The sequence below is a fragment of the Panthera uncia genome, chromosome E1, assembly GCF_023721935.1.
Source record: "Panthera uncia isolate 11264 chromosome E1, Puncia_PCG_1.0, whole genome shotgun sequence".
NCBI classification, from domain to species: Eukaryota; Metazoa; Chordata; class Mammalia; order Carnivora; family Felidae; genus Panthera; species Panthera uncia.
The window spans coordinates 12084421-12103653 of NC_064814.1; the positions used below are offsets into that span (position 1 = coordinate 12084421).

At 46.2% G+C, this 19233-nt stretch overlaps 1 protein-coding gene across 8 annotated transcripts in view; it reads left to right on the plus strand.

Annotated features, from left to right (window-relative positions):
* ATP6V0A1 (ATPase H+ transporting V0 subunit a1) overlaps positions 1-19233 on the plus strand; it is a 55123-nt gene that overhangs the window by 32888 nt on the left and 3002 nt on the right. For 3 of the 8 annotated variants that reach the window (XM_049636102.1, XM_049636101.1, XM_049636103.1), the window contains exons 15-20: positions 2710-2828; positions 3535-3751; positions 4234-4341; positions 9035-9142; positions 14522-14639; positions 14954-15125. In XM_049636102.1, the coding sequence (XP_049492059.1) occupies positions 2710-2828; positions 3535-3751; positions 4234-4341; positions 9035-9142; positions 14522-14639; positions 14954-15125 (842 nt within the window). The other 5 variants (XM_049636104.1, XM_049636105.1, XM_049636108.1 and 2 more) reach the window with 4 other exon arrangements.

Sequence of the window (19233 nt, forward strand, 5' to 3'; positions counted from 1 at the left end):
CCACCCACCTCCCTCCATCAACCTTCAGTTTATTCTGTCTTTAAGAGGCTCTTACAGTTTGCTTCCCTCTCTCTTTTTTTCTTCCCTTCCCATATGTTCATCAGTTTTGTTTCCTAAATTCCACATACAAGTGAAATTATCTAATATTTGTCTTTCTGACTTACTTCACTTAGCAGAATACTCTCTGGCTCCAGCCATGTCATGGCAGATGGCAAGCTTCCATTCTTTTTGATGGCTCAGTAATACTCCATTTTATATATACCACATCTTCTTTACCCATTCATCAGTTTACAGACACTAGGGCTCTCCCCTCAAACAATTCTATCAGGGAAATACTGCTATCCCTATCATGCAGATAAGAAAACCAAGGCTTGGAGAGGTTGGATAACATTTCACACATGCATTTAACAAATGTTTATTGAATCCTTGTCTGCAGGCATAGTGCTTGCCGGGGGAAACACAGAATTGTAAGATGTAGCTCCTGGCCTCAAGTAGCTTAGAGTCTAATAAAAATATTAGGTAACATTTATATAGGGTTCTGTAGTTAACAGAGTGTTTCGTTGTTGTTGTTGATGTTGTTTTACGTACATCTCATTTGACACTTAAGGGTAGGTGTTGAGTTTGATGTGCCTGTGGGATGCACAGGTAAAATGTCCATCAGGCAATTGGAGGTGTAGAACTGAATTTCAGGGAAAATGGGCTGGAGAGAGAACCAGCCACATGTTTTGAGATTAGAAGTCACCGAGGATAAGCTCCTTGCAAGGAGGCTGTTCAGAAAAAACGCCAGGCTCACTGGTGGAAGGTCTGGCTTATCAGGTTACTGAGTTCACACTTTATCGTAGAGAAGACAGTGGGGGTGTGAGGTAGGTTTGGGCACAGGGAAGTGACTGCATCAGAGTCAGTGATTTAGGAAATGTGATTTGATGGCCAAGTAGAGGCAGAGAACTACGGAAAAATATTACAGATGCCCAGGCCCTTAGGTGACAAAGCTTAAGGCAACTAATATTTAAAAATAGATGGAATGACAACATTAAGGGTACGTGATCAGTAAAACACAGACCGGGGGAACATCTACAAAATAAATGTTCCAACTTTTTAAAATATTTTGTAAGGAATTAAAAAGGAGAGCTGAAAGGAGAATTTATAGATTAGAGATTTAAGAGCTGTGTCAGTAATCACTGTAGAGACCTGATCTGTACCCTACTTTTGAATAAATGAATTATTTTTAAAAATTGGGGCACAATCAGGGAAATTTAAATACTGAGTGTATGTTTCATGGTATTAAAGAATCATTGTTAATGTTTTTGGGGGTGATAACAGCATTGTGGTTATGTTTTGATAATGAGTGCTTACCGGAGCACCTGGGTGGCTCAGTTGGTTAAGCATCCGACTTTGCTCAGGTCGTGATCTCACGGTTTGTGAGTTCAAGCCCCACGTTGGGCTCTGTGCTGACAGCTTGGAGCCTGGAGCCTGCTTCAGATTCTGTCTCTGTCCCTCTCTCTCTCTGTACCTCACCCGCTCACGCTCTGTCTCTCTCTCAAAAATAAACATTAAAAAAAATTTTTTAAGTAAAATAAAAACGAGTGCTTACCTTTTAGAGATATGTACTGAAGTATTTACAGATAAAATTATATGATATCTGAACTTGGCTTCCAAATAATAGGGAAGTGGGGAGTAGGTTGTGTGATGAAATAAGATTGACCTTGAGCCAATAGTAATTTTTCAGGGGGGCACCTGGGTGGCTCAGTCAGTTGAGCATCTGACTCTTGATTTCAGCTTGGGTCCCATGATCCCTGGGATCATGGGATTAAGCCCTAGGCTGGGCTCTGCATTGAGTGTGGAGCCTACTTGAGATTCTGTTTCTCTCCTTCTGCCCCTCTTCCCCACTAGTGTGTGCTCTCTCTCTCTCTCTCTCTCTCTCTCTCAAAAAAGAAAAAAAAAAAAAGTATGCAAGCTGGATCATAGGTAAATGGGAATTTGTTATACTCTCTACTTAAGTCTATGCTTAGAATTTTCCCTAATCAAAAAAAGCTTTCAAATAGGTAAATAAGGGCTCCTGGCTGGCTCAGGTGTTAGAGCACATGACTCTTTCTTGATCATGATTTCAAGTCCCACTTTGGGCATAAAGCTTACTTTAAAAAAAAAAATTGGGTGGCTCCTGGGTGACTCAGTTGGTTAAGCGACCGACTTCAGCTCACTTCATGATCTCTCCCTCTGTGAGTTCAAGCCTCGTGTCGGGCTCTGTGCTGACAGCTCAGAGCCTGGTGCCTGCTTCAGATTCTGTCTCCCTCTCTGTCTGCCCCTCCCCCACTCATGCGCACGCACGTGCGGTCTCTCTCTCTCTCCCTCTCAAAAATGAATAAATGTTAAAAAATTTTTAATTAAAAAACTAAAAAAAATAAAAAATTGGTGAGGGGCACATGGGTGGCGCAGTTGGTTAAGCGTCCGACTCTTGATCTTGGCTCAGGTCATGATCTCAGGGTTTGTAAGTTCGAGCCCCACATTGGGCTCTGAGCTGATGGTGTGGAGCCTGCTTGGGATTCTGCCACTCCTTCTCTCTGCCCCTCCCCTGCTTGTATGCACATGTGTGCACACACTCTATCTCTCTGTCTCTAAGTAAATACTAAAAATTTTTTTAATATTGGTGCATAATAATGTCCCGTTCATGAACTCCTTATAATGCTTTTTTGTTTCCTTGGATTGTGATAGATCTGGAACATTGCTACCAATAAACTGACCTTTCTCAACTCCTTTAAAATGAAGATGTCTGTTATCCTTGGCATCATTCACATGATGTTTGGAGTCAGCCTGAGCCTCTTCAACCATACGTGAGTTGCTGTATTTCTGTCACAGGAACACGCATAATTTAGATAATGCTTTCGCCTAACGAAATCATGACATCTTTGGGGAGGGATTAATAACTCAGAACCCTATTCTACATTAAAGAGGTGCTTTTTATAAAAATCTCATGTTCTTAAATGAGGCTTAATTAGCATTAGTCCCTTAACAATTTACAATTGTAGTAAAGCTCTTTGAAAAACTTTATGTCATTTTCATCAAAATGAGTGAGGTATTTTTTTTTTCTCTTGATGTGTAACTCACATAAAATTATAAACTCTGGTCGCAGAAGGTACTATATTTTCTAGTCTCTTTCTGATGGGAAAAGTTTGGTGGTGGGGGGTGGGGGTGGGGGTGGTACTGGAACTGTCCAAGGTCCAAAAATTTAGAAGTCACAATTAATCCTGCTTCTCTCTGTTGCCTTCAGTGCATCTGGCTGTTGCTTCTTAAAGTGATAAAGACAGAATTGAGGGAAGTGTAGGTAGGAAATCTAGTGAGTACTCCATTTGGTCTGGGGGTGACCCTGGGTCTGTTCACTGTTTTGTTTTTAATTTTAATTTTTTTAAAAGTAAGTTCTATATCCAATGTGAAACTTGAACGGACGACCTTGAGATCAAGAGCCACATGATCCACCGACTGAGCCACCAGGCATCCCTGGATCTGTTTGCCTTTAACATTTTTTTTCTCTCTTTTTAGCTATTTCAAGAAACCCCTGAATATCTACTTTGGATTTATTCCTGAAATAATCTTCATGACCTCTTTGTTTGGCTACTTGGTTATCCTTATATTTTACAAGTGGACAGCCTATGATGCTCATACATCTGAGAAGGCGCCAAGCCTTCTGATTCATTTCATAAACATGTTTCTCTTTTCCTACGGTGACTCTAGTAATGCGATGCTTTATTCTGGACAGGTGAGTCAACCCAGAGGTAGACTGGCTTAGGTGGTTCCCTCAACCAGGAAGCCAGATATTTCTCTTCGTTTCTTTTTTAATGTTTGTTTAGTTTTGAGAGAGAGAGCGCGTGCATGCACAAGTGGGGGAGGCTCAGAGAGAGGGGGACAGAGGATGTGAGATCATGACCTGAGCCAAAGTCAGATACTCAACTGACTGAGCCACCCAGGTGCCCCAGGAAGCCAGATATCTGAAAAAGCCTTTAAAAATCTCTTTCTGTGGTGTTGGTGTTCAGCCCATACCTTCAGACCTAAATTCAGCCCATCCTCCTTAGCATCCTATCAGATAATTCTTGGGCTTTGCCACAATATCTGCTAATTAGTTTGAGAAACTGGATGGTGTCATTCATAGATCAGTAAGAAAATACTGTTTGGGGGAAATTTGTGCTAGAGTTGGAAACTGCATGTTTGATTAATGTGATGTGCCTTGTCCTTACTTTGTAGAAAGGAATTCAGTGTTTCCTGGTAGTGGTCGCGCTACTGTGTGTACCTTGGATGCTACTATTTAAACCACTGGTCCTTCGCCATCAATATTTGAGGAGGAAGCATTTGGTGGGTGTATTTTTGTTGCTGAAAGATACTAGATTTTTTTTCCCCTTGAGAGCAAGGCAGTTCCTCATCAGATATAATGAATTGTGCATAAGACTACATCCTCTTAAAACGCACTTGTGTCATATCCCAGCATGTGCATTGGACCTGATGAAAAAAAAATTTTTTTTTAAACCCATGTATTTGATGCTCGAACATCTGGATTTAGCTTTGAGTAGCTTAGGTACAGGAAACAAGTCATAAGTTTCTGCCTTTCTTGGTCATGCTTTGCTCATGCTGTGCTCAGCAAAATCCAGGTCTGGGCCTGCTTAGATGCAACCTCAGCCAAATCAGGGCTGCAGGAGCTACAGGTGGGTGAACCCACTCATGTGGTTTGCCTGGGCAACCACAGGGCTGACGCTGAGACATTTTCGTTTAAAATGAGACTATGATACTTTCACCAATTGAGACATCTGGGAAAAAGATTTTTTTTTTTTAAATGCCACACATAAACTTGTGTTTACTCAATGTAGGTGTGCTTATGAATTCTATACATACACACACACACACACACACACACACCCCAAATTTTCATTTCTGGCTATGCAATAATGATTACTTATTACACTGCCTAATAAAACCCAAAAGATCTTATTGCATGACTCTCATACGGCTGTTAGATTATTATTCCTGTTGGAGAGCAGCTGAGTTACAAGACCCTCCTTCTCCCTTTTCTGACCATCTTCATCCCTCCATGTACCCTCCATTCGTCTCCCCGCCTCACTCCCGCCCTCTTTTGTTTCTTTCTCCCTTCCTCTTCTCTTCCATTCACTATCAGGAAGGGCAGCCTGTGGAGGCCCCAGTCAGCCCAACCCCGAGCCAGCAGGGACTAGAGGCAGCAGCGGCTGCAACAGTGAGTGAATTAAAACTGACAAACCATCACATTTTGTGTAAAGAGGTGGCAAACAGTGCAGCAGAATTCTTTTCAGTTATATGGAGAGCATGGGACATGTGTGCTCTTGGGAAGTCCATCCTTTTCACTCATTGGGACAATGATAGAAAAGACTTCCACCTCTTACGAGTAGATTCTAATATCATCTTTATCATTGGTCTGTCTACTAAGTTTCTATTCAAATTTGTAAGTACAGTCACGTCTATGGGAGGAAAGTGGCTGTTGTACCCTCTCAGAATCCCATCATCTTAATGGGATGTATTTTGTGACCACGTATTAGATGCTTTTTCTGCATGGAGCAGGAACATTTCTGTGATTCTTGAATAAGTCTCCCTGCTCTTTAAACTTCTGCTTCGGAGTGATGCTTGGACGTTTGGTCCATTTTAGCTATGACTTACTCTCCTGCCAGTCGGAGCTTATACATGTCTACTTTTTTGTAAGAGACTCAGAAGCCCTCATGTCCTCAGTTGTTCCATTGAGACCTCCACTCCGCCATGTGTCTCGTGTGTCTTCTGCATCTGGTACAATAACCAAAGTCATCTGTTTCGACTTTCCTTCTTCAAATACTAACTCATGATTCAGCAACAGCACTTTGAATGTTAAGTATTTCAATATTTTTCCTGAAAAACATCTCTTAACCAAACTGTTTTAATGTGCTAGTATCAACTTAGCCCGGTGTATTCTAGGTAATCAGTAAGATTTAAAAAATCTCACCAGCAGTAATCACACATGTACTCTTGTGATCTAGTGGCATCATACTCCTTTATAAGAAAGTGAAATATTTAGATGGATAGCTCTTTCCTTCATTAGGTGTTTCTGATCATTTTAAACCTAGAAAACTGCTGTGATCCTTCTAGAACTAATCTAAAAGGGCTGATATTTTGGATCAGAAGATAGTTTAATGTTACTGTTTAAAATTATTTTCAAACAGGGATTTACTCTCTCCTTTGAGAAATGTTTTAAGTCCACAAACCACATACTATCCATTTATTGACATTCTTTTCACGTGCCCTTCTTTCTGTTAGTCTTAGCATATTTAGGATGTGCTTCTGATGCATCCGTTTTGGTGCTTTTAACTCTGTTACCCTCTTCTACGATATTGTCCAAGTGAAACGTCCCCCGTCTGGAAACCTGCACCTTCATAGAGTCTTCTTAGCCCACTGGTTCTTCTGCGAAATGTCTGGTTCTATTGAGCCTCATGAAAGCTTCAAGATGATCATTTCACAAGGACTCTGGATTCTTGACCCTAAGGGCTGAGGAGACAATCACTGATCTGTGTTTGTTCTGTTCTTTGTCCTTTGGGTTGTCTGTAAGCAGTGTATTATGGTTTAATGTTTTCTTTTTTCTGCTGATGTGTATGTCTCATCTCCCCTTCCTGTAATTTTCATATCCTGTGTCCTGAAGGGACACTTGCTAGTGTCTGGCTGAGAGGTTTACCCTGTCTGCCCTTCACTCTGTCTGCTGGTTGGGAAAAGCTTCAGAAATGACCTTCTGCTTTAGGATCCTTAAAGCCTGAAGCCTGCCTCAACCCTGTAACCCGTGCCAGGATATGCTGGGGTCCTCTCCTGTCACCAGTGCCCTTTTTGTACTTCCAGTCCACCTGCTGAGGTCTGTCAGGTGTAATGTTTGCATGACCTGGAGGTGCCTAGGGTCTCGGTGCTTCCCGAATCTGAGTACACATCAGAATCACCTGGTGACCTTTACGTTTGTTTCTTAGAGTATTAAAACAGAAGAAGTAATAAAGATAGTCCACAGTTCCATGACCCAGACAATCCTCCACTGACATTAAAAAGTAAAATTAAAGCAATAGGTTAGAAAATGCAAATAGTACTGAAAGTGAAAGTGCCCCTGTCCCTGGGCTCCTTCTCCTACTCAAAGGCAGGGGAATTTTGCCTCCAATATTTTTCTGCATATATCAACATATTGCTATCATCTATTGATATAAATATGTATATGTATTTGTACATGTGTATGTATACACATTTAAAACATACTAGGAATTGTGTTTTAAACTGTAGCACTCTTTTGCCCCTTGATTTGTTAAGTTTAAAAATTTTTAGCGTATCCTGGGAGATTGTTTCACTCTTTTTTTTTAAATTTTTTTGTTTTTAACGCTTATTCATTTTTGAGAGACAGAGAGAGACAGCAGGAATGGGGAAGGGGCAGAGAGAGAGGGAGACACAGAATCGGAAGCAGGCTCCAGGCTCTGAGCTGTCGGCAGAGTGTTTCACTCTTTTTTATAGTTGTCTAGTATTCCATAGTACATTCTGTTGGATATGCTAAAATTGTGTAATCACTGTCATTGATGGATGTGTTGGTTGTTCCCAATTCTCTGCTATTATAAATACAAATGCAGGGAACATCCTTGTCCACATATCTTGATAACATTTCATAAACATAGATGTTCCCAGTGGTGGGGGTCTCAAAGGGTATGTGCATTTTTTTGTGCTTGAATTTTCAAGGTAGACAATAAAAAATGCTTATACAGTTTGTACGTGGGGAAATATTTTTTAAAATATAGATTTTCTGGGCCCCACCCCAGATCTACTAAGTATACAATTTCCGGGGGTAGTATTTGAGAATCTCTATTTAATTTCAAGGTGATTCTGATGCAGCTGGCTCCCTGACCAGCACAGAAGAAGCCCTGCTTCAAGGAGGAGAATTTGCCCAAGCACTGAGTTCTGGTGGTCAGTCAGCTGTAGTAAAAAGCTGCACACCAAAAGGTGAAGCTGCGAGTAGGGACCTCCGGGCAGTGGAGCAAACCTGTTGGCACATTGTGCTGCTGCCCAGAAGGCCGATTTGCAGGAGAAAAGTTTTTGAACTCTTGCCTCGTTTGGGGTCCCTGATCAGAAACCATAAGAAGTGGGCCCAGGACCTGTTTCTTTAGCTCCTGTTCACTCTGGTGGGTTAGCACTCATTGGTATTTGTCTGACTTAACCCCAGTTCTGCCCGGTTTTGTACTCAAAGAGTCCTTTTGTCTCAGTAAGCCCAAGCTTTTCCAAGTCGGGTTGACTTAGAAATTCTGGTTCTGGAGAGCCCGCTGAACACTATGCCTGGGAAACAAGAAGCAAACACCCATTTGGCATTTGCCCACATGCCTGGAAGAGAGTTGGTGTAACACTCCAGAATCCTCCATTGAAGGAAAGGGGACTTTTTCGTTCCTTTTTTTTTTTTACCTCAGTATTCTCTGGCCGCGAGCTGATGTCCATATAGATTTCTCCCTTCCCTGATCTAGGAAGTCCTTTGTTCCTGGGCAGAAACCCAGTATGCTTCTGGGAGAAGTTGCTGGAACTCTTGGGTTCCAGTTGAAAGTTTATCAGACCAGGTTATGGTCACCATGTCATTTGGCTCCACTCCCTCTTAGAAAGTCTGATCTTTAGTTCTAGAAAAACTTAGACCACTGACAACTTTACAGATAGAGCTACACTCATTGCAAGAGTCCGTTCAGGTTAAGCTTTTCATTCAAGCAGTCATCTCAGTTAGTGTTGACCAAGGCCAGGTTGGTGAGTCTTGGTGCAGCAGGCTGCATGTTTCCTCTGATCAGAATGAGGTGGTAAATGTAGTTGGGGCTGGGGCTGGGGTGGTGCTGGTTGGGGTGGGAACAGTGGTTTGTTTTTACTTGCCTGTTGGATCAGCGGGTTTTGATTTTGTTGTTAGAATATATGCTTTTCTGAGGTTTGTATGTACTAACCATCACCCTTCCCCACTCACAGAATGTCACATTAAAGCCCAGGCAAATTCTACTCTTTCTGTTCATCTGTGTAGGGAACTCTCAACTTTGGTGGGATCAGGGTGGGCAACGGACCGACAGAGGAGGATGCTGAGATTATTCAGCATGACCAGCTCTCCACCCATTCAGAGGACGCAGAAGAGGTAAGATCCAGTGGCGTGGGCTTCCTCTCCTTCTACTGTGGGTCAGCCCTAGGCTTATGTGCATAGGAGGCCTCCCTACAGTCTTCTTAGAAAATGAAAATACTAATACTAATGATCAGCCTGCCTTCTGGGCCTCTTAGGGCACCACAGCTTTTTCCAGTGGGCCTGCTCTGAACTCTAGGTGTCACCGGCAGCCCCCATAGCAGCTTTGCTTCATGGTCCGAACTTGAATTCCGAGTTGCCTGCAGTATTCTGCGCGCAAATCTCAATTACTAACTGTGCTCCTGGGGACCGAGGGCAGCGGAGACCCCGGCTTCCCAGGTCTTATTACCAGAAACACAGGCCCCTTAGAGCAGCCTCTTCATCCCTTGCCCCTTCCAGGAATGGTTCCAGTTGGAACTGTAATCGCTGGTCCTTTTAAAGTCTTGTCCCACGAATCTGCTCTCTGTGGCAGATACATTATTTGAGCTTTTGAAAAATGTTATTTGCCTACTTTTTACAGGGAGGGTGAAAAGCAGTAAGGTCAAATTAGACTTTTCCTTAAACCACCACCTCCAAGCTGCTTTTTAAAATCCAGTCTGCTTGCCTTGACCCCTCATGCCACAGAACCTGTGAACTGAACTTGTGAATGTCATCTATTTGTTATATTCTTTTTTCCCCCTTGTTATGTTCTTTTTCAAGCAAATAGAATAGGAGTTGAGGACCCAGGTGACTGAACTTTTCAGTCTAACTGACCACTTCCACTGTGTGTATGACATTTGTAAAAAGGAATTGCAAGGGTTGGGGTGCCTTTAAAAAATATGTATCTTCATGCTCTAAATCCTGCTGGTTTTGCTCTCTGTATGCTGAGCATGTCTGCCTCCAGCACGTTAGACCCATTTAACATTAACGGTCTTCCCCGAGAAACAGTCAGTAACCTTGTGCTTATGACTCGTGACCTTGTGTGGCATGGCTTCCCACTAAGTGTAAATTTGTGTTTTCAAGCCTACCGAGGACGAAGTGGTAAGAAACAAGCTGGCTTTGCCTTCATGTTTATCTGGGGCTTCTCTTCCCATCCTTGTGATCACTCTGCTGACCCTGCCGCAACCCTGGGGCCACATGTGACACCTGTGTGTCCTGCATCTCACTGGCCATTTCTAACCAGCCCGTGAACCTGTGTTCTGAGAACATCCGTCTCCATTAACTGCATCTCATGTCGGTCACCTCTGTCTTTGTTTCGTTGACTTTGCTGATCTAATACCTCTGAGAATGGCTTTGAAAGGAGCTACAAGTAATGTCTGCATTGGCATTCTTGAAGTGACCCCCTTGGGGGTCAAATCCCATTGGTCTTTGCCTTCCTGTCCTGTGATGTTATGTATGGTATGGTCGCTCTGCTGCTGGGAGTAGCTGTTTCCTCCTTGCTCCTCTGAGAGCTTGTGAGTAAAGCTCACCCTTCCTCCCTGTCTGAGATGCAGCCACCCTCTTCCTACTGTCCTCATCAGCTTGATGATGCTTGAAGTGAGAATTGCTGGACCCTCGCTTGGGGTCACTTGTACCTCCACTATGACCCAGGTGGGAGGGAGACAGCTTTCAAGAGGAGGCTTTGCCTCTCCGATACATCCCAGAAAAAGCAATCCCAGCTGCATGAAAGGAGTTCATATTAATACCGGGTAATAGAAACAAAGTTGGCTATTCAGGCCACATTTGGAGTAGAAGGCCTTTGAGCTCGGCAGTAATTCATTTAGCAATACACACATTTTGAATTGGGTGTTTTAAAGGCCTTGCTGCACTGTTTGCATCTTCCCCCAAAACTTTTCTCTAAAATATCTAGACCCATGAGCCCTCCCCTTTCCTGGCTCTCCTGGTCCTCTCTAAAGGGGCAGTGGGATGGGAATGGGAAAACCTTTGCTGATTCTGTGAAAAAACAAAAACAAAAACAAAAACAAAAATAAAACAAAACAAAAAAAAACAGGCAGTGCTCGATCTTCCTGAAGGCTGGAGAGCCTCTTTTGCTGGCCTCCAGGAGCCTCTGGTTCCTTTGGACTGCTCATCTGTTCACAGTCAATGGTGGAGCTGCCTGGAAGGGCTGGCTGGGAGTGTGTTCCATGATAGTGAGGAGCCCAGCCCTCTCCCAGTAACACAACCTCCAGCAATACTGCTCTTCTAAGTGACTTCCTAGTTGAGCACCCAATGCCATGGCCATTGTCAGAACGGTCCTCATTTGTAGCTATTCCCCAGGGGTGTTGGACATCCACACCAGATGGACTGTGATTCGGCCTCCCGAGTCTCTGGCCCCTCAGCTCCCTCAGGGGTTCAGCTTCCCATGGCTTCCTAAATAATGATGACGTTTTATCAGGCACATGGGCAGTCTAGTTCTCCACAGCCAGATTTAGATCGGGTTAAAATTATCTAACCTAAAGATTTCAAACCTTTTTTTTTTTCTTAATCCAGCCTGGAAGTTCTTCTAGAACTTCCCCTTTTTGCTTGGCTGTGAAAACCCATTTGCCCCATGGAGGCCATTATTCCAGCCTGCTAAAAGCAGCAACCCCTCTCCCTGGGGAGCACTCAGTCCAGTTGCAAAGCAGCGCCAGGCTAGTTGATTGTCTGGGAAATCTTTAAAGGCTGTAACCATTCAGCAGGGGCCAGTCGCCCCTCTCCCTATTGTGTCATCTCACCAGGTGTATTCATCCCACCCATCCATCCACCGCACCCACGCACCCGCCCATCCATCTGTTCATTCATCCTGCCCATCCATCCATCTGTTCATTCTTTTATCCCACCCATTCATTCATTCACCCTCTATGTGTCAAGCACTCTGTTTGGTGTACAGAAACTGCGAGAAGAAAAACATAGTCCTTGCCCTCAAGGAACTCCCAGACAAATTGAGGAAACAGTCTGGGTGACAGGTGGTGTGACTGAGGTGTGCCCAGGATGCTGTGGGAGCACAGAAAGAGGGCACCTGACAGGTGCTGGGGTGGGAGTGGAGAAGAGGAGACCAGGAAATGGTTCCCTAAGGAAATTGTTGCTAAGCTTAGTCTGGTCAAGCAGGAGTCTCTTTGGGAGGATGATGGGAATGCAGACCCATCGGTGTGTATAGTTATCTTAAAGACACGGGCCTGCGGACCCATCACATTTGGGGGATAAACAAGTTCATAGCTTGGCTGGAGCTTAGGGCCAGGAGTTGGAGACCAGTGAGAGGTGAGCCTGGAGGTTGCAGAAACAAGCCGCAGTAAAGTGTTTGGATAACAAGGAGCCGTCAGGGGACCGTGAAGCCGGAAGTGTCACAACACATGTGCGTGGCTCTAATGGGGGTGTTATGGGAGGTAGTGGATTGGGGAGGGGTCACAGTCTGGAGGCATGGAGACCAGCTAGTCTGATAGGAGTCGTGAAACAATTGGGAAGCCTCCAGTGAAGTGAGGCGTTTGCCGGGAGTTGGAAAGGGAGGGACCAATAATGAGATTAAGGAAGAAAGAGCTACAGGTCCCAAGGCCTTAATGAGTGTAGGCAGTGAGAGTGAGTGAGGATTCAAGATGGACTTCCAGGCTTGGGTGCCTGGGGCCCTAGTGGTGACACTCCATCAAACATGGGACATGGAGTAGAAGTCGTGGTGGGGTCAGAGGAGAGCAGTTAATCAATCTGGGTGGCACTAGGAAGAGATATGGCACGGCCAGTTGGAAATGGGCAACACGGAGATGAAGACGTCCATTTGGGAGTCCTAGGGGTGGCCGTCAAAGCCGTCCCTACTTTCATAGAGCTCTTAGGAGCAGACACCAGTGCCCCTCAGAGCCAGGACCCTTCCTGCCTCTGAGCATGGGTTCTGGGTGATGGCCAACAGTGGTGGGAGAGCTCTTAGCAGCGCTGTTGGGATTGAGGTAACTAGGATTATCTTAGTTTTCAGAGTAACTAGGAGGCTTGAAGAACCTACTGCAGAAGAAAAGCCCAGAAATACTCAGAGTGTAGATGGTCAGAGGTGAGGGAAACTGAGGTAGTCGCCCAAAGGTGGTGTGTTGGAGCTGGCCTCTCTCCCCACTGACCATACCCCTGAGGGCCTGGGCTGTTAGCACTTTACCAGCCAGCTCCTCCTCTCGTCCTGCAATTTCCCAAGACGTTTCTGGTGTCCTTTGGGAGTGGAGTCATGTGAGTCTTGAAAGAAACTGGTAAAAAATAGACTCTGACCTGAAGGCAAGGGGAGGCCCTGTGCTTCTGGGGTTCTAGGCTGGGCTGCATGGGAGGAGCATGGGAAGAGCCCGCCTCCTGCTCTCTGGTGGCTGCTGATGGCTCCACCTGGCCACAGGAGAGGCCTGAAGTATGCCTGATGCTTCTAGAGCATACCAGTAATTCTTCCCTGGCTGTGCTTGGAGCGGACCTACAAATGAACTCCTGAAAGTTTGTTCTACCCCTACCCCTTTACTCTGAAAATGGGTTTTTTAAATTAATTAATTAATTTATTTATTTATTTTTAACATTTGTTTATTTTTGAGAGAGAGAGCGTGAGTGGGGTCGGGGCAGAGAGAGAGAGACACACACACACACACACACAGAATACGAAGCAGGCTCCAGGCTCTGAGCTGTCAGCACAGAGCCCGACTCAGGGCTCAAACTCAAGAAACATGAGATCATGACCTGAGCTGAAGTCGGACGCTCAATCGACTGAGCCACCCAGGTGCCCCACTCTGGAAACAATTTTTGATGTTGAAAAGAAAGCTGGGAGAAAGGGAGCGTGAGAAAAACAAATACGAAAAAACAATAGATGTTATGTTTGGTCTCAGTCAACTGTAGGATTTTGTGAAACTTTTGCCAGAATTTCCCTGTGTAATCTTTTCAGAAGTGACAAAAGAAAAAGGAGGTTATCTTGTTCCCAATAGGTTATCGGAATAATGAGTGAAGTGGCTGTGGAGGCTTAGTCTTGCCTCAGCAGCTCCTGGCCTGTTGGCCGGTGGCTGAAGTGTAGCCTGGGAAGAGGCCGTTCTGCTCTCATGGCTCAGTTAGAATAAAGCACTTCACTCGGGCGCCATAAAGAGGAAGTTGGCTGGAGCAGGCCCAGCAGCAGGGCCCTGAGAGTCCTGGGTCCAGACAGTCCATTTCTCTGAGTGCTCTTAACTCAGCATACATTCCACCCCTGGGCTTATAGCCTGGCAAGGTAAAGAGAAGAATCTCATTAAGATGTAGGTCATTAAAATATAGGGTATTAAGGGAAATGGGGTATCCAGTTGGGGAGCTAAGCCAGGCAGGATTTCTGGGGACGGCTGAAGACATCACCTGAATTCAACGCTGGGATTCCTGTTCCGTGTAACTGTTAGTGCTCGGGCCCAGGCCCAAAGTGCCAGGTGACCATCACGTCCTTTCTGCACATCCCCTCCCAGCCTTATATCTTCTCTCTGGTTTTTCTCCCACGAACAGTTTGACTTTGGGGACACCATGGTCCACCAGGCCATCCACACCATCGAGTACTGCCTGGGCTGCATCTCCAACACCGCCTCTTACCTGCGGCTCTGGGCCCTCAGCCTCGCTCATGCACGTGAGTGTGTTTCTCCCAGATTGAAAATTAGGTTTTCCCCTTCTCTGGGCACTCTCTCGGATGCGGAGCTTAAATAGAGTGGAAATAACATAAAGGCGCTGGAATTATTTAGACTCCTGAGTCCCAGGAGAAAGATGTCCAGATGGGAGGACCAGCACTTTTGCCAGATTTAGCTATGCACGGTGGTCCTGCCCAGGTTGCAGGAAGCCACGGTGCCGCAGACACTTCAGGAGAGGGATGACGGAGCAGAATCCAAGGCCCGCAGCACCTCTTGCCAAACTGAACCGGATGTCCTGTCTCTCCCCATTCCCCAGAGCTGTCTGAGGTGCTTTGGACCATGGTGATCCACATCGGCCTCAGCGTGAAGAGCTTGGCAGGAGGTTTGGCGCTGTTCTTCATTTTCGCCGCCTTTGCCACCCTGACCGTGGCCATCCTCCTGATCATGGAGGGCCTTTCAGCCTTCCTCCACGCGCTGCGGTTACACTGGTGAGGAACAGTGAGTTCGGGGGCTGCGGACGTGTCCTTGGCTGCACTGAGGGCGGCTTTACTCTTGTACAGAATCCAGAGACGCTAGGAAGTGTCTGCTTTCATTCACATCATTCTGCCCGATGACCTATGTCAGGAGTGAGCATCAGGAAGTGTCCCCACAAAAGCACAGCTCACCTTTCAGAGCCCCCCAAGGGACAATTCTCTGGTGGATGTTGTCAGATTCCTTCTCCCTTTAGCATTCTTCACTGCTCTTGAGTATGGCTTAAAAGACTGAGGTTGTTGGTTGGTTTGGTTGTGGTTTGTTTTTTTTTTTCCCCCTTTGGCATAAACTTTCTCCTGTCTTCAGAGCGATGCAAGCAACTCTGGAGTAGATTCGCAGTCCAGGAAAGTGCTAGAGCACACTGTACCCCAGTTTTGTCCCCCTCGTTCTGTCATTGTGCCAGTGTCTTTGGGGCAGACCCCTAGCAGTTGACATAGGTAGGGGGATTCCTGGTTCCATAATGTGGAGCTCAGTTCACTGAAGCAGCACCTTCACAAGGACAGGTTTGGGATTTGTTTGTGTTCTTTAATGTAGTTTGTGGCTCTTAATGGCTCTGCACAGAGAGAGCCAGCTCAGCCCCAGGGAGTAGGAGAGCTGGCGTCTGGTCCAGGCAGTGACCCTGTGACCTCAAGGTAGCGTTGCCAGATTTAGTGAATAAAATTCCGGGACACCCAGTTAAATTTCAATTTCAGATACACAATGAATTTGCATTGGGACATGGATATGGGACATATTCATGCTAAAAATTAGGCATCTGGTACTTTATCTGGCTTCCTTACCTTAAGCTCTGGAAGCTCTGGACCCTCTCCCTAGAAAAACATCCCCCACAGCAGTTTTACCCGTTTAAGGGGTCACAAACTCACTGGCCCTACATTAGGAACCCGCAGACGAGACGGGTCTGTGTGGTGCTAGTGATCTCAAGCTCAGACAGGGCGTGGAAGGTTTCGTGACATCAGTTTTCTAAACCTGAACCCAAGGATCGTCTTCCCCAACCCCCTTTTCTTTGACTTTTCTCCTGACTTGGTTATGCTGAGCCCCCTAAAAAATTCCTGTTTGCTGTTGTAAATGACAGAGGGGACTGGGAGGCATGTAAGGACAGGCCGTAGCTGGGACTTACCCTTCCCTCAAAAGCTCCTTTTAAAGAACCCGTCCTGCTATGTCGGTCAATATTCTTTCTCTGGCTGGCTTTTCTCCTCCTTGCCGCCCTCCTCCCCACCCAGCTGTTGTTTATTTACTGTCCAACCAGGAGGTTAGGAGCGCTGTGTGGCTCAGGCTGCTGGCACACTACCCTGTTCTCAGCTTATCAGCGTTCTCTCCCCAGCACACTTCCTCAGCTGCTCGGTATGAGGGAATGTCTGTGTAACCAGCCTGTGGTGACTCACTGTTTCTTCCTTCCTTTCCCGGTCACTTCTCTGTCTCCTGAGCCCTGAGCTTGAGGGGCCAGTCACTACCCCACCTGAATTCCAGCCCAAGTGGGGAGCCTGTTGCCTCCTCCCTGGGCGGGCTGGGGAGCAGTCAAGGTGCTGGTCAGAACCGTCTAAGCAGTGAGCTGAGCATACCCCAGGGCAAAGAAGGTCACCTGGGCTTGGGCCTACTTTCCAGAGTGAACTGAGGCAGCTTGGGAGGTCATGTTTTGTTGCCAGAAGGATTATTTCTTCCTCGGGCTCACCTGTGGCCTTCAGGTGAAAGTGTCTTCTCATGTCCTCACCAGTGAGCTCAAAGACCTGATGAGTGACAAGAGAGCAGACTTCATTCAGAATTAGGCGCCACTGGGTTTGAATTCCAGCTCTGCTGGATCTGGCTGGGTGACCCTGAGGAGAGCACTTACCTCCCTGAACCTCAGTTTCTCTCATATGCAGAGAGGAGGGTATCCATGTAACATGGTTGCCATGATAATTATGAAATTAATGCATATACCAAGCGACTGTCACTGTGCCCAGACACATCGTAAACTGGTGTTCAAGTGTGGGTCACAGCCACCCTGCTTAAAAGTGGGGTGCCCTGTGGGGAGGGCATCTTGGCTGTGGTCCCTTCTAAAGAAACTGCATTAAGTCTGTTGAGAGAGAGGGGACACCCCAGGGGGAGGCACATCTGAATGCCTGTAGTTTTCAAGAACAGGCTCATCAACAAACTTGTAGGTTTGTTTGTTTGGGTAGTGGAAGGATCGCATAGAGGAGGAAAAAAACCAAACAGCGAAACTCCTTTATAGAGCTTTCAGAATCCCATCGTTGGAGGCTTATTTGGAGAATCGCCCTTAGTGAAAGGGGGTGAGTGACCCGGGTGCTCATGCTCCCCCTTCTGGCCGAATGAGGATGTGCTGCAAGGATTCCCAAGTCTTCTAGTCCACCAGGACTGCAGGAATTCTGAGTTGTGGCCATCTTGTGAGACGGGACAGCTGGTCCTGCTGCAAGTGGCTGCAGGGACATTGCTGCTATTTTTCCTGGTGTCTGGCCTGGGCATCTTCCAGCCTGTCACTTTACTCCTGGTTGTCAGCTGGGGTTTGCTGATTCTGATGTAAGGGCTACCCATTTTACAGGTTTAGATGTCTTCAGTGAGGACAAGAAAAACAACATCTGCTTTGGTAACGAACAGAATCTCACTAGTGAGATTCATGTAGGGTCCTTAGGTGGTGGGTGATATATTTGAAAACATTAGTGAACAGGTTACTTTACCAACCTAATTCTGTTGCCTTCTGTGTTACACGTCTATTTTTGCCTACTATAATTAGCTGTCTTTTCTTTCTCAGAAAAGGCAAAGGTAGGGAATATGATTTGTAGTTGCAACTGTGGACACCAAACTGACTTTAGTAGAAAGACTGTTGCTCCATGGCCTACCTTCAGGAACCTAATCCCTTCTTATCTAGCAAATTCCACATATGTATAGATGTGCACACTTGCACACTCACAGATTGTTTGAAGGCCAAAGGAAAATGGGGACCAAATTGCTGTAAGGAATGTAGTGGGGCCACAGCAGGACACCATGGGATGGTTGCAGGAATGGCTGGCCCAGGAGAAGTAGGAACGCCTGAAGTACAGTTCCTGGCTGCCATTATTGCCTTGACATTTGGGCCATCAGACAGATATGTGTGCCAGGCCCCGGACTACTCAGAGAGTGGCAGAAAGGGCCAGTGAAGCGGCTCAGCCCAGAATCCTTTCTAAAACTGCTTCCTTTCAGCCACAAGCCTGCCAGGAAAGGGAGGAGGCCCAGGACTCCTTTCTCCTTCCCTCACTCAAGGAAACAAGGTTTCCTGTTACATAGCAGGAATGAATGCTCTGTGGACTCCCACTTACCCTTCTGGGCCACTGGGTGGCCTTTGCCAGGTCCTGGAGCTGGAAGGGGTGACACAGAAACCCATCCGACTTCCTGAGGCCCTCCTCCCAACTGTGGAATTCTAGAGGTACTTTTCAGTGACTTGAGGCCCTGGAGGCTCCCTGAGTAGTATAGCAGGCCCTTAAAATAGGAGGGACCTGCAGGACAGCCAGCAGGGCCCTGTGGGCCCCAGCGCAAAGAACTTTGTGTTTGTACTTTCTCAGGAAGCACACATTTCCCTGGTTGGGAGGGAGAAGAGGGCGGGGAGCCCGACAGGGAGATTGCTTTCCAACTTTGTTCTGGGAGGATGGGGTGAGCGAGGCTGAGCAGGGAGGTGACGTCAAGCTGACCCCGAGATGCCCAAGATGGCCCTGGACACGTGCCCCCCTTCCTACCCACTGGGCCCCATGGATAGATGAGGCGCACAGAGGAATGGCAAGAGAAGGATGGTGATCCCATGGGCATCTGAAAATTTTTGACGCTTCTACTTCATTCGGCCAGTTTGGAATTTGAATTGTTTGTGTGATTAGCCAGCCAGGAGATCTCCTCATAGACCCTAAGGTGACTTACCCACCATCTGGCTACATATTGTTGAATGCAAATGGGATGTGAGGCTGTTTTTAGCTGTTCAGAAATGCCCTTCCCATGTGCAAACAGCCTACCCAGCACGAAGCATTTGAAGCATTCGGGCCCAGCAGCAGCGGGTGAGAAGTGGGAACCGACCTAATTCCCACAACAGAGGCCTGAGTAGCTGTA